At 46.4% G+C, this 14,312-nt stretch overlaps 2 protein-coding genes across 10 annotated transcripts in view; one reads left to right on the forward strand and one right to left on the reverse strand.

Moving 5' to 3' along the window:
• Positions 1-8,302, reverse strand: part of LOC311427356 (adenylate cyclase type 10-like) — a gene marked incomplete at its 3' end in the record, with an annotated part of 40,485 nt that extends 32,183 nt beyond the window's left edge. The window contains exon 1 of the mRNA XM_084504667.1: positions 8,278-8,302. The remainder of the gene's footprint in view (positions 1-8,277) is intronic.
• Positions 1-14,312, forward strand: part of LOC311427670 (delta-1-pyrroline-5-carboxylate synthase-like) — a 101,607-nt gene that overhangs the window by 14,553 nt on the left and 72,742 nt on the right. Inside the window, exons 1-4 of one of the 9 annotated variants that reach the window (XR_014687470.1) lie at positions 9,839-9,851; positions 10,176-10,299; positions 10,792-11,882; positions 12,619-13,112. Coding sequence is in view for 7 of the 9 variants with exons in the window: in XM_084505213.1 (XP_084361339.1) it covers positions 10,021-10,037; positions 10,176-10,299; positions 10,792-10,936 (286 nt within the window). In the remaining 2 variants the exon portion in view is untranslated. Of the gene's footprint in view, positions 1-9,838; positions 9,852-9,886; positions 10,038-10,175; positions 10,300-10,791; positions 12,444-12,618; positions 13,113-14,312 lie in introns of those variants that run through there. The other 8 variants (XR_014687471.1, XM_084505212.1, XM_084505213.1 and 5 more) reach the window with 8 other exon arrangements.

Here is a 14,312-nt window from a genome sequence, read left to right on the forward strand (position 1 = left end):
CTAGGATATTCCAAATCACACTAAAACTCTGCAAAACTCGATGTTACTGCTTTCACACCTCCTACAACCATTCACCAAATGGTTTATGAAACTAACATTTTGGTGTGCCACAATACTGCAGCAAATATGTTTGGAAGTGTCTGGGTTAGCATACTGGCTGCGGAAGCTCCCAACAGGAAACATGGAAGACAACAGGAAGGACTGTCCAGTAGCAAGGTTTTGGAAATGCTGGACCCACAGTAGAAATGTGTCTTTCTCCCCCTCCTCCCAGACATGAATAAAAGCTTTTGGTTAACACTGACAATCCCAACATGATATAGCAGCGCTATCAGCAACGGTAGACGTGTTCATAGTATTGCTCCTTTTGTTACCTGTAAACACAACACACACTGATGAGTGTTTGGTTTAGGAGTTAAAGCACCACTCGAGTGCTGTTCAAGCATCAGCCAACTGTTCTCACAAGCAGGCTGCAGCTTTGTGCATAGGAAGCTGCAAAATCTCTTCTGTCTCCCATTTTAGTTGGCTTTCTGCCAAAAAGCATTTCAGAACATTAAGAACAGGGTTCGGTAACAACTTGATCCACAACTGCAAAGGTAAATATCACTGGATTTCCCCCAGTGTCAAGACGAGCTGTAATTCAAGATTATGCACTGGCTCTCAGCGTACTTAGGTTTAGGCTTGGGTTTAGAGCCCTCCATGGAGGCACCCTGATCCAGAGGGCACACACCACATGCTAGGCTGACATCACTGTCAGGAACAACATGGAATGGTCCTGTACTTTCTAAAGGAGAAAATAAATTACGAAGGGAAATGCAGAAAGTCAGCCCAGCAGAAGTGAAAAACGACAGCTGGTGGCAGTGAAACACAGCAGAGAAATAAAGTACCAGACAAGAATTTCATTGGAAAGGAAAGATCTTTAGGCAGCTAGATAGCAACAAAGAATGCCTCAGAGCAAAGGGGCTTGGAAAAAGCAGAGCAAGGTGTGTATAAGGGTAGTAGAAAGTGAAACAGGGCCAACACGCAAAGAAAACATTACACTGGGAACAATGACTAGGCCATCCTGGGCAGATCAGAATCTTCCCAAACAACCTGAGGGTCTACTTCTTTGCATTTCAGACAAAACAAAACAAGAAACACTTCCAAAAAGGTACAGATGCTACCCCTACCAACCACCCATATTCCCTCCCCACCATCCCTCACCTACCAGTAATTCCAGGTCATTAGCACCAAGGTCCAACTGTTCTAACTTGACAAGGAATGAGAGTGAACTGCAAGATACAGGGAATAGAAAGGGGACAGGAGAGGAAAACTAATAATACTGTGTACAAACAAGTGATGTACAATGCACCCGCTGACTGATGCCCAGGCTATCCCTAAGCAGCCAGACCCCCCACCCCGTCCAGCCCCCCATATAATTGTTCAGCATGATGCCATATGGTGTGGATTAGCCCTTTGGCCAATTTGGGTCAGCTGTCCTGGGTTTGTCCCCTCCCAGCTTTTTCTTCACCCCAGCCTGCCTGCTGGCAGGACGGAGCAAGAACCTGAGAAGTCCTTGGCTTAGTGTAAGAACTGCTCTGCAACAATTAAAACATCGGGGTGATACCAACGTTAGTCTCATACTAAATCCCAAACACAGCTCTGTAACCTGCCCTGATACTGACATCAGGCTGACGGGCCTGTAATTCCCTGCAAAGTCCTTCCAGCCCTTCCTGTTGCCTGGAGGCACGTCTGCCAGCCTGCAGTCCACTGGGGCCTCCCTCATCACAGTGGGCAGCAGAAGAGACCTGCTGCGCTCCTCCCTTGCCACGGGAGCCCCACGGCTCCCACTGTCCCCCCAGGCCACAGTGAGCTCCACAGCCCTTCCAAGGAGGCAGGAGCAGCTGGTGCAGCAAGGCTGCCTCTGCCCTCCGCAAGCAACCTCAGGGCCCCATATACAACAGCCTGGCAGCATGGCTCTTACCCTCCAAAACGTCGCTCATGTAGTCATTGAGTGTTTGTGCCAGCTCGTCAGCACCTCTGCCTGTGCCGCTCTGCTGGACACACTTCTCTGACAAAGAAGTGAAACCTGCAGGAAGAACAGGCAGAAATCAGGACATGTCTACGTGGGCCACAGGGCCTGGCAGCCAGTCCCATGCTGCCAAGCCTAAGCGCCTGTCAGTCGCTGCATCGCAAGAGAAGCCAATCCGTGCTCTCTTTAGCCATCACAGCAGGAGTCCTCAAGAGCGACAAGATAGCTGTGCCATCTACGGGCCAGGGCCCCCGAGGGCCTGGTGTGTCCCAATGGCTCGTTTCCGGGGAGGCTCTACCGTGCCCAACCCACCTGAAAAATCCGCTAAGAACAGCACTCCCACGATAAGCCTGGGGATCTGGCTGTCCCAGGTGAAGTCCTCAGAAAGAAGATCGGGGAGGAGCACGCTCCTGTTCTCCATCTCAGAGTACGGGTACTTCCCCTCCCAGGCAGATGCTATGGTCAGTGCCCTGTGGTACCGGGGTACCTCAGCAGAAGACAACCATGCCCAGCTGGGAGGGAGGAGATGAAGACCCCTCAGCACCGGACGATGCAGTGAGCCTGGGGCCTTCTTGAAGGACAGTTTGGTCTCTGCCACCATGGGTCATCACAATCACCTGGTTGGTAGGTGATGACCTGGTTCATAGGTCATCGCTTAGTGGCTGCCCTCCAGCAACACGGTGGGCTAACAGTGCCATCCTCCATAGATCAATGCCTGCTGAGCAGCAGCCGCTGTGACCCCGTACAAATGTATAGAGCTACTTCTTCCAATGAGGTTATTAAAAAAAAAAGAAAAAAAGTACAAATAGGATTAAGACTGGAAGAGGGTAAAGAATATTCATATATTCATGACAACATTCACCACCAGAACCTTCCAGAATGGTTGCTCAGTTCTTCTGTTCTGGGGGGGTGGTTAGGGGCTGGTGGCAGGGAATGCAGGCTGCTGGTCAGTTAAGTCAGCGGACCACTGACACAACCAGAATGAAGAATGCTAACACATAAATAAAATTCAGAAATTATTCTATTCTGGCTAGAAAAGTTGTTTCATGTTGCTCCATCCATCCAAGAGGAAAGGTTGAAAACAACAGTGGCAACGTGAAGTTTAAGAGAAGAAGAGATAAGGAGTGAAGGATGGAGGATGAGGATGGTAACATAAGCAGCAAACGGTGGTTAGTAATTAACCTCTTAGAAGATCACTAGAAAAGAGATATTTAAGTAGGAGATTTGTTTTGTTTTGAAAACACTGGCTTGTGCTTTTAAGGGTCACCGATTACCTGAACTGTTTGCAAGGTCACTGCTTGAAAACTGGAAAACTTGTTCAATAAAATTAACAATTCTGTATTTTGAAAATGGTATGGTTTAAATATTAAACTTCATAAATGTTCTCATTTGTGTATTACATTTATGAATCCAGTAGTTCTTAACTGAAAACAACCAAATGTTTTCATTAAGGTTTAATAGCAAATAAATGCATTTCAACTTTCCAAACTCGTTTTTCAGCAATTTTAGCCTACTGTAATTCCAATTACTTGATTCAAATCATGCTTCAGTCTGGTGTAACAACAAAATCAAGTTTAACTTTCATTATTCCATTATTGCCTAACATTTTCCCAGAGTAAACGTAATTTAGATGGATATAAAAGACACCGCATGTAACCAGCACAAAAACAGTCACTTCATTTTAAATGTGCATAAAAAAAAACACAACAACAAACCACACAGAAACCCAAACACATGAATGGTTAACTTTTTGTTCCCTTTTTCTCAGACAAAACCTTTGTCTTACTTCGGAGAGCAATGTCTTGATATCTGAAGGAGCTCCCTCCTTGAAGTCATCCATTCCTAGAGTCAAAACGATCAGTAATTCATCTACTCACAAGCATCTTTTCTGCTCTGCTTCCACAAATTATGTCTCATCTCAGAGCAGAGCCATGCTACTCTACCATGTTGTTATACCTTCAGCTGGGATTTACATGGCTGGGATTGGTGTGCTTTTAGACCAGCAAAGATCATTCAATACATTCGTTTGACCTCCTGCGTGCTACAAACCACAGAGTTTCACCTCAACATTCCCACATCAACCCTGCAGCTCCCAGTTCAGCTATTTTATGGTTTATGATTATATATATTGTAACTATATACAGTTACAATTCCAAGGACAGCTTGCAACGTAATTATTCAATTCAAATTACAAATAGGTTCTCGGGCCCCCATACTACCTCATTCAAGTTCCAGGTAGCTGGTCCATAATGCTGTATGATTCTTTCAGGAGGCCATTCATTCTCTCCCCATTCTTGGGCACTACGCCCAGCTAAGGAAGCATCAATAGATCGTTTTACTCTATTCAGATAAAAACAAACAAACAAAAAACTCTTTTCAGCTGGAATTAGCTCAAACCTTTCTTTACAAAGAAAGAAAAATCTAGGAGCGTAACAGAATGACACCAGGCAGAATGACAACTCCCAGAGGGAAGCCCTACAGTGACAGCGAGTCAGAACAGATGATCTGTGGCCACCCCAGGGACAGACTCAAATGCCATGACCTGCGACTGAAAGTGACCGCCAGAACTGGGATGATGGACGCATAGAATGCTTGCCTTTAAGACAAGAGACCGGAAGGATGGGCAGTGCAAACCCCTTAAGAATAACGCTTCAGAAATGAATTCCCAAGCCTGAGCTCCTGGTGAAGCCCAGATGACTTCCACAACAGCGACAATGGAAACAGACACAATCTGAAACCAAATATGCACAAGACCCAAAACGCATCTGCTCTTTAAGCTGTGACTGCAAGACAAGAAGTGCTTGGATCAGCCCTATGATCACAGAATCACAGAATTGATGACGAAACAAGCATTTAGGACCTTTAGTGTGGCTACCAAGTTGCCCATCTAATCTGTCCAGTGGAAGAAGGCGATGAGGATATCAAAACCTGAGGAGCGCGTAACACATAATGATCATATCAGGAAACATTTGATACAAAATAAAAGTTACACGCACGGAAGAAGTGATCCCTTTAAGCTCCTACTGCAAGACAAGAGGTGCTCAGCTCCCAGTTGAACATCAGCGTTATTCCGATGAGGTCAAGTGTTCAATACCCTCAGGATGGCTTCCCCAGGGCCTGCCGAGCACCAAGAGCAACAGCACAGCACAGACAACAAGCTGGGACTGCCCTGCCTGGCACGTGTTCACGCTGTACGTGACAGAACTCCCCACACATCATCTCTGCCTGACCTGATCAATCCTGAAAGGCCCCATCCGCTGCAATGACTTACAAGCACAGACCCTTGCCCTATGGGTCCATTCACAACCCCAACTCAAACATAGCACTTGCCCCCCCAACTTAGCTTGGGAATGCTGGGAGGCAGGTTCCATCCTCATCAAGGAACACAAAGGCTAGCCAGGACACTGCTTCAAGCCTAAGGCTCCTCTTCACCTGCAGAAATAAAGTGCCATCAGGCACCAGCACGCCAGCCAAACTTCTTCCAGGGAAGCACCCTCCTCAGAAACAAAACAGTAGTCAACTGACCTGCTCTGCTACTGAAATCAGATAGACACCCCCTAGACAACTCCCTGCCTCCCCCTGCCAACACCCGAGATTTGCCCCTGAACTTAATTCTCAGGGCTCAGAATCCATCCTCAATGTGGACCACAGAGACCAGCTAGGATGTTCCCAGTACCTTCTTCATCCCTGGAAAAGAGGAGTCACCCAGAGGTGGACCAATAGACTACCAAACCAAAAACAATGCCCGTTTTCCAACTTTTCTCCACTCACCTTCCCAACCCACACCCAGCGCTTCCATTCACTGTGCCAAGCCAAGCCCACGGGGCTTAGATCAAGGAGAAAGAACAGACAAACGTGACAATCCATAAAACGGTCTATACCCACTCCTCTTCTTTCATCCCCTACCGCAAGAGCCAAGAAGCCCCAGACCCGTGTTCCCCAGCCCAGTATCACCGCTTTGCCCACCTAACACCCCAAACAGATGCATCTCCAGCATTTCAGGAACTAGAACTGCTGACGTCTGGCGCGCCTCAGAAACGTGGCAGGAGACGTACTCTGCTGTTGCAAGGTAGTTTGCCCAACAGGCAAAGCAGACTAACACAGTCCACTGACCAACTCAGGGCCCACACTGCTGTCCACTCACCCTCGTGCTTCGTTCAAGTTTCCGTGCCCATGCCCTGGGCTACAAGAAACAAAGAGAGAAGGTCATGCCCACGATGGACACGCAAACAGTACAGCTTCTTGCAGAGGACTCAAACACAGAGACCAGAGCCAGAAAAAAAAAAACACACCCTCAAGTCCACAAATGCCAAAAAGCCATGAATGCACAGCAGTCCCAGCAGGGGTAATTACAGACTTATCCTTTACAGATGAAAAAGGTGACCCTGCTCAGTCTCTTCGTACTACTGCGCTTATGCAGTCGAGCCCCTTGCAATGCGTGCTGAAGCTCTTTGTGAATCCTCTGGACAGTGACACAAATGGCTTGATATACCTAAAGATTGAAATGTAACGCCAAAAAATAGGAACCGTACCCCATGATTTCCCAAAAACAAGTTAGCCAGCAACCCCTCCTAAGCATCCCTCTTCTAAGTGAATTCCAAGCTCTTAAAATCTAGAAGGATGCAAGGTCTAAAGACTCAACAGCCAGCAAAACCACAGGCAAAAGCTGCAGAAATATAACAAACTGTCCCTAACCCTGAACAAGATTACACCTTACATGCCTACTGCTGCTGGTTTCAGATACATGCTTACACAGGGAGCTTCGACAATACCTTTCTCCTAAACCCTGCTCCCTCACTTTGCCACCAAGGTTGTAACTTTGATAGTATTTGACACACAGGCAAAGACTCACAGTAAGCCCCGTAATTCTGCAAAAATCCTGAGGGACCCAGAACCACTAAGCAAACACACAAACTAACATTATTGTCCTATCCATGAACATGCCATAACAATGACTCACCTGAGAAAGAACTGCATGCAATAAAGGCACCTAGTACTACATTAGTTTATTCTAACAGATCCTACTAGTTGCTACCTTAAAAAGATGTGCGTACCGCTCTCTACTTGGAAACATAACAGTCCGTAGGCTCTGACCCACCTAAAGAGCCCTGCAACTGACTGAAGGAAAAACAAAGCACTTACCCCAAAGAGCAGCCCAGGCAGAAGGAGCTCTCTGATGGCATACCTGGGGCTCATATACCGTTTGGCCGTGCCCAGCACCCAAGCCCAATCACCTGGGAAAGGGAAGGGGCAAAGCACAAGAAAGTAGAAAGAGAGCAGAAGGAGAAGCAGCAGCTGGCGTGTTTTTGTTTGTTTGTTTGTTTTTAATCTGATTTAGCTCAACAGCAAGCAGAGTGCAGACAAGAGAATCGGGCTGTTTCTAGAAGCAACGTTCCGCTTGCTTAGGCTGCAGCTTTTAATCTTGAAAGGACAATATGACCAAGCAAGTAACTGGATTTTTTTCAACTGAAATTAGCTCAAACCTTTCTTTACATAGAAAGAAAAATCCAGGAGCATTAAAAAAAAAAAAAAAAAAAAAAAAAAAAAAAAAAAAAAAGCACAACATGCCAAAGAAAAACAATTCAATGTAATAATATCACTTTATCACTTGCAGGAAAAATCACATACTTGAGTAGGCTATCTGAGAACCAAAAGGCCATGCTGACGGGTCAAAACACACTAAAGGACACTGGGTCCTGGCCCTCCGCTGCACCGACTTGAAACCCATCCCTAACACAGCATGAAAACTTGAAACCCAACCCAAACACAGACACAGCATTTCAGCCTCAACACAGTTTTGGGAACTGCTGGAAAGCAGGCTTCATCCTCAATGAGGTGTGCTCAGGCTACACAGCATGGGGCTTCGGGCACCTCTTCCCCTACGGAAGAAGACCGCCATCAGGAACCGCCACGCAAGACAACCTTTTTCCTCTACAACACCTTTCTCAGGAACAACGCAGCATTCCAGAGACCTGCTTTGCTCCTGTTCTAAGGGCTATCACAGCCCACCTTGCCTGTGGCACCTGATAAACAGAGGAGAAAGCAACCACAGCAGCAAAACCCACAGCAGCCTTTGGACAGTTACTCTCATCCCCTCCTTAACCTCAGCCTCTTACCTGCCCCACGTGGCAGATGCTTCCACCTGTTCTCTTAAGCCACTTAAAGCACCTCTGAAAGGCAAACTGGAATTTTACTCTATTGGATGTAGGAAAATAACTGCAGTGACAACCGCACCCCAAAAACAACTGCTACCTCTGTTCATCACTCACCAGAGTCACTCCAGAGGCAGCTCAGGTCATGACGTCCTGGACTGCACACTGAGTTTCAGCCTGAACAAAGGAAAACACAGCCAGAAGATAAACTTTCAGCTGCCAGCGTTAGCACCCATCCCTCATCAACACAAGCGACTCCATCTTTAATTGTATCCTTTCAAAACAGCAGTCCACTTGCCTCTGTACCTGGAAATTAAGTCCAAGCTCAGAAGGAGTAGACAGCATCACCCATGCCACCTGGGAACACAAAAGGACAAAATGACCACTGTGCTTGCAAACAACCACCTGCCACACTGCTCCTCTATCCCAAACAGCCTCACCTCAGACCCTGAGGGAAACACCTGAGTGTCTTCCGTTCGCTTTGGATAAGGGATGACCAGGCTGAAAACACTCTCACCTTCCCTCACTGCTCCGTGACATGGGGATTTCCCTTCCCTGTCCAAGACTGCACGAAGCACCTGCAGAGACAAGAGAGAAGCACACCCTGAGGCACCTCACAGCCAGAGTGTACCTGCTGCAATACTCTCTCTTCCCAGCTCCGTTACTCCAGCTGCTCACCAGCTTTAACTGAGATTCTTGGCTCACAGCGCCAAAGCAAACTCTGCCCAGGCCACGCAACACACACTACACAAGCTACGTTATTTAAGACACACGAGCTGGAACGTTCCTGCCCAAGAATCAGTCGCATCACACAGGAAGGATGCCGCATGCTCCTAGAAACCAAACCTACCAGTCCTGAACAGCTTCCCTGCCAGACAGCTCCCCACCTCCTCCTGCCAACCACGCTCAGCACACGCACTATTTGCCTCTCAAAAACAACAACAACAAACAAACAAACAAACAAACAAAAACCCACAAAAAGTAAGAACATACACACACAAAAGCGACTGAGCTCCACAGATGCCAAAAAGCCACGCACACACAGCAGCCCGGCAGGGGTAATCACAGACCCTTTACAGATGAAAAAAGGAAACTCTGATACGACCCTGCTCAGTCTCTTAGTAATCCTGTGCCTACGTGGTCAAGCCTCTTGGAGCATGTAATCAAGCTGTTTTTAGTTCTCTGGAGAGTTACACAAGTGATTAAAATATAACTCAAAACCAGAAGTGTATCCCACCATCCCTAAAACCAGTGATCCAGCAACCTCTGCTAAATATCCCTCTATTAAGTGAATTCCAAGCACTTAAAATCTAGAAATCCATAGACTCCAAGCTGCCTAAAGAAGCACCTGTAGAAACAAGAGAAAAAGCACACCCTGAGGCACCTCACAGCCACAGCATACCTGCTGCAACACCTCTCTCTTCCCAGCTCCTTTACCTCAGCTGCTCATTAGCTCTATCTGAAATGTGTGCCCAGGCAGCGCTGCACAAAATTGTGCCATCAGACTTAAAAAAAAAAAAAAGGCCCACAGCACAACAGCTGCTGCTCCTTCTGTGCTCTCTTTCTACTTTCTTGTGCTTTGCCCCTTCCCTTTCCCAGGTGATTGGGCTTGGGTGCTGGGCGCGGCCAAACGGTATATGAGCCCCAGGTATGCCATCAGAGAGCTCCTTCTGCCTGGGCTGCTCTTTGGGGTAAGTGCTTTGTTTTTCCTTCAGTCAGTTGCAGGGCTCTTTAGGTGGGTCAGAGTCTACGGACGGACTGATGCGTTTCCAAGTAGAGAGCGGTACGCACGTCTTTTTGAGGTGACAGCTAGTAGGATCTGTTAGAATAAACTAATGTAGTACTAGGTGCCTTTATTGCATGCAGTTCTTTCTCAGGTGAGTCACTGTTACGGCATGTTTACGGGTAGGATGTCAATGTTAGTTTGTGTGTTTGCTCTGCTGTGTCTGTGGGGACACGCTGTGCTTGGCTGGGAACCTGGGGCGGAAGTGATGTCAGGGCCTGTCTTCAATCAGGGCGGAAGCACTGTGTGATTGGCTTGGAGGAAGCCAGGGCAGAAGCAGCATGCAGGGCTTGCCGGCGCCATGGGCAGAAGCTGTCGGGGCAGGCCGGGACGCCGAGGAGGGGTGGCGCAACGAGGTTGGTGGTCGGTGGCGCGCCACGGTGGGCTGGATAGGGAGGGGGCGAGGCGGCGGGTGGTTGGTGGCTTCTGTGGAAATGGCCCTTGTGCGGGGTGGGGGCGGTGCATTCAGAGGAACCTTGACAGGCTGCAGATAGGGGCAGGCAGGAACCTTTTGAAGTTCAGGAGAGGGAAATGCCAAGCCCTACCCCTAGGGAGGAACAACTCTATTGAGCAGCACTAGATATCTGGGTACTAAATAAGCATTTCTTCATGGAAGGGGTGGTTAGGCATTAGAACAGGCTGCCCGGGGAAGTGGTAGAGTCCCCATCCTTAGAAGTATTCAAGAGACGTGTGGACATAGCACTTAGGGATATGATTTAGTGGTAGCATTAGGTTGATGCTTGGACTTGATGGTCTTAAGGGCTTCTTCCAACATAAGAATTCCTGTTGAGGATGGGGATTCAACTAACAAGTGCATTTTTGGGAACTGGCTCTCTCCTTCACTGTAGGTGACAGCAGCTTTGTGGGCCCTGCGAGGAGGCACCTCTGTAGTGATTGCAAATGGAGTCCACCCGAAAATCTCGGGTCATGTCATCACAGATATTGTAGAAGGGAAGAAAGTTGGAACTTTGTTTTCACAGGTAAGACCTGCAGGTGAGTACGGAAGTAATATGTACGCTGGGAGCAGTAGAGATTCCCTGGAAGTTTAGGGTTGAAATTTGGCTAGGCCTGCCTGTTCAACAAATGGGAAACTATGCTCTGCTTGACAAGTGGCTTTGGAAAGGTAAGTTTCAATGTTGGAATGGAACATCTTGAATCCTCTGCTTGGGTTCCTTCCAGCTGATGACTTGCTGCATCAGCCTTGCATTCAGAGAACTAAGTAGAATTTGTCTTGTTTTCAGTCTTAGAGGTTATTGTCTCTTATTGATGATTTCAGGCTGAAAGCATGCATATAGAATGTAGTGCTGAACTAAGATAGTGTGCGGTTTCATTTTTTTTCCTACGTTCTTCTTATGACTCAGTCTTTTGTTACTGTATGTAGCAATGTTTTCCTGCCTGTGTGTTGCTGTGACAATGTAACAAGGGCCGCAGAAAGTCAGACCAAAGATCTGTGATCTTAGCAGAATAGAACAAGTATAGAGTGATACTCGTGACTTGCACTGTAAGACAAGCAAACGCCTTGGAGTATAAAAATGCTAAATGGATTTCTTGTTAAAATTGGCCATATCCTTTGGACCCAGGTAAACACTTAGCATCCATGGGTCACAGGAGTCACGAGCCTTAACCAGGTATTGTGTGTAAACTCTGGAGCTAGCACTATGTGAAGAACTGCTTGCTTTACTTTGTGTGTGCTTGTGGGCAGGAGGAGTGAAAGTTGCTTCCTGCTAGCTTTTGATGCCCCCACCTTCTGTATGGAAAGAGAACATGGGTGATCGATCTCTGTTCAACTTCTATGATGAGACATTGTCTTTTCCCTCATTGCTTTTTCACATGAAAAAGGTGTTTTCTTAGTCCTTTTCTACAGAAACTGTTCCAAAGATCTGTCGATCCCTGTTTCTCTTGGCTGAAACGGTTTTTATTCTACTGTGACCTTTTCAAGGTGAGCGAAAATAAAAGTTTGTGTAGCGTCCGAGATGCAAGTGAACCTTCAGTTTATGAGATAGCAAGGCTAACTTTGAGTTTTGATTAGATTGTGGATGGTTTTTGTTGCCTTTCCTAGGCCTTCTCCAAAAGCTTAAACAGGGAAGTTGCTGTTCAACGCTGATGAGCATTGAAGTGATGTTTTCGTAGGATTATGTGCACTACCAAAGCCTGATTTCCCCTTTTGTCTCTGCGTTGCTTCATGTTTATCTGCTGTGAATTGTACTTGCTATTTTGTTGCATAGTGGCTGCAAAGGAATCACAGGCTGGTTGAGGTTGAAAGGACCTCCAGAGGTCACGTGGTCCAACACCCCTTTTGTGTTCAAAGAACACAAAAATACACGCCACATTATAAAGTATGACCTTGCTTTAAAAAGCTGTTTTAACAGTCCTTCATTAAGTCTTATTAATCAAGTGTCCCCTAGTTCTTTTCTTACGCTTCCCACTATACCTCCTGTTATTTTCCTTACCGTGGGAATTCCTGCTCTGGCAATTTCTGTAGGACACTTCTTGAATAGAAGTCCAGGCATATTAGTCACATGCCAAGTCATCTGTTCTACAGACAATTTCAAGAGTTAAAAGTGAAAACGTAGCTTATCCAGGAGCTCCTTGAGAACTCCTTAGTGAAATGCTGCCTGAGCCTTTTGACTTGTTACTTCAGTTTCTGTTTCAAAACTTGTTCTGTATCATTTCAGTTTGAGATGGATTCTTTGACATCCGTGCCAAGAAAAAAACCTCTCCTCTGTAGGAGCCCTTCAACGTACACAGAGCAGAGAGAGAGCAGCTATTGTGCAAGCTGTTGCTGAGGCTGGTTTTGGCTTCCTGTATTGTTTGCACATTCCCAGGCTGTTTTGCAATCTTTTCTCTTTTCAGTAGTTATGTAATTAAACTTTTTCAAAGGATGCCTTCCTTTTTTTGCAGTAGCCTCCCACTCCCTGAGATGTAGCTGTCCTTGTATTCTTTTGCTCTTTGTCAAGTCTTCTTGTTACAGGTTGTATACTTGTTTGTCCCCTACGACATGGATGATCTTACTGAATCTCTGTGATGCCTTGAAAAGGGCTATGCTCGGGGACCGTGGCAGCATTTTGGTATCTGATACAAATTTTCCTGTTGTGGCATACAGTAAACTTCTTTGATATGTCTCTTAAGACCGTACCTGTTTTCCTGCTTTGAGTAAGGAGTTGAAAGTTGAAAGGTTAGTGTTCATTTCCTTCCACCTTTGTCTGCATGTCTTGTGGTTGCGTCTGTGTGTTTGTTTTGGCAGGCCCTACAGTAGAGCAGCAGGGTGGAATGTCTCGAGCCGGTAGCAGGACGCTGGCAGCTCTGCAGCCTGAGCAGGTGAGAGAACGGTATGTTCTCGCTCTTTAAGGCTGTGAACATGTGGCAAGTTTTAAAATACAGGTTTATAACACAAATGGGTCCTGGAAAAAATCAGCTGGCTCCAAGTATTCAGGGCATCAAGCCAGTGAGAAGATGTGTCAGTAGGAATGAGCTGAAGTGAGCCAGATGTCAAACACCATGGAGTTCGTGTAAGAATGCAGTTCAGACACTTTTCTCTTTCAGAGAGCAGAGATTTATTTATTTTTTTATCATCTCGGTGACTTATTAACTGATCAGAGAGAAGAAATTCTCTTGGCAAACAAAAAGGACTTAGAAGAAGCTGAAAATAAAGGTAATATTACGGGTCCTTTCATGGAACACCTGTTGTCATGAGCTTTTCTGGGCCTCAAAGGAAAGGAGCAGAACAAGAGTAGTCTGTCACCTGCAATTGGATATTATGGCCGTCACAGATTAGGGAACCCAGGACTTTGAGAGCTTGTCAGTGTAAGCAGCTGCAGCTTCCGTAAGAGCTGTCTCTATCAGAGAAGATGGAGAGAGAGGCCTTTGAAAGCAGCAACCCACAGCATTGTTTAAAAAACTAAAAATAGAACAGTGTTTTCTTTTGCCAAAGGAGGCTCACTTTAGAAATTAAATCTAGCAAGGATCTTCCCTGTTATCATCATGCATGAAATAGCATGAATATTCTCCTGGGCTGGTTAACGTAATGTTTGGCCCCTGTGGGGAAGGTTGTTACTTAAAACTGATGCTTTCCAGAAAGAACCACCTTACCTTCTGACTGAGGAAAGTACAGTTCAGGCAGCACAGACTAAATCCATTCTTTTGTGTAAGAGTGGTGCGTGAGGAAGCTGGTCTTGGGTTAGAAAATGTGTGGAACTGGCGCATCACAAATTGTAAAGTTCAGTAAAAGACATACGGCAACCATTTTGTACTGAGGAGAATGCCTGGAGGGACATTTCTGAGTAAACTTCCTACCTGAACGTCTTCAGACTAGAAAACTCCGGCAGCTCTTGCCCAATCTGAAATGCTATGCGTTCCTTTGCTCTTTGGG

The sequence above is a fragment of the Aythya ferina genome (genome assembly GCF_964211825.1).
Source record: "Aythya ferina genome assembly, chromosome: Z".
In the NCBI taxonomy this organism is placed as follows: domain Eukaryota; kingdom Metazoa; phylum Chordata; class Aves; order Anseriformes; family Anatidae; genus Aythya; species Aythya ferina.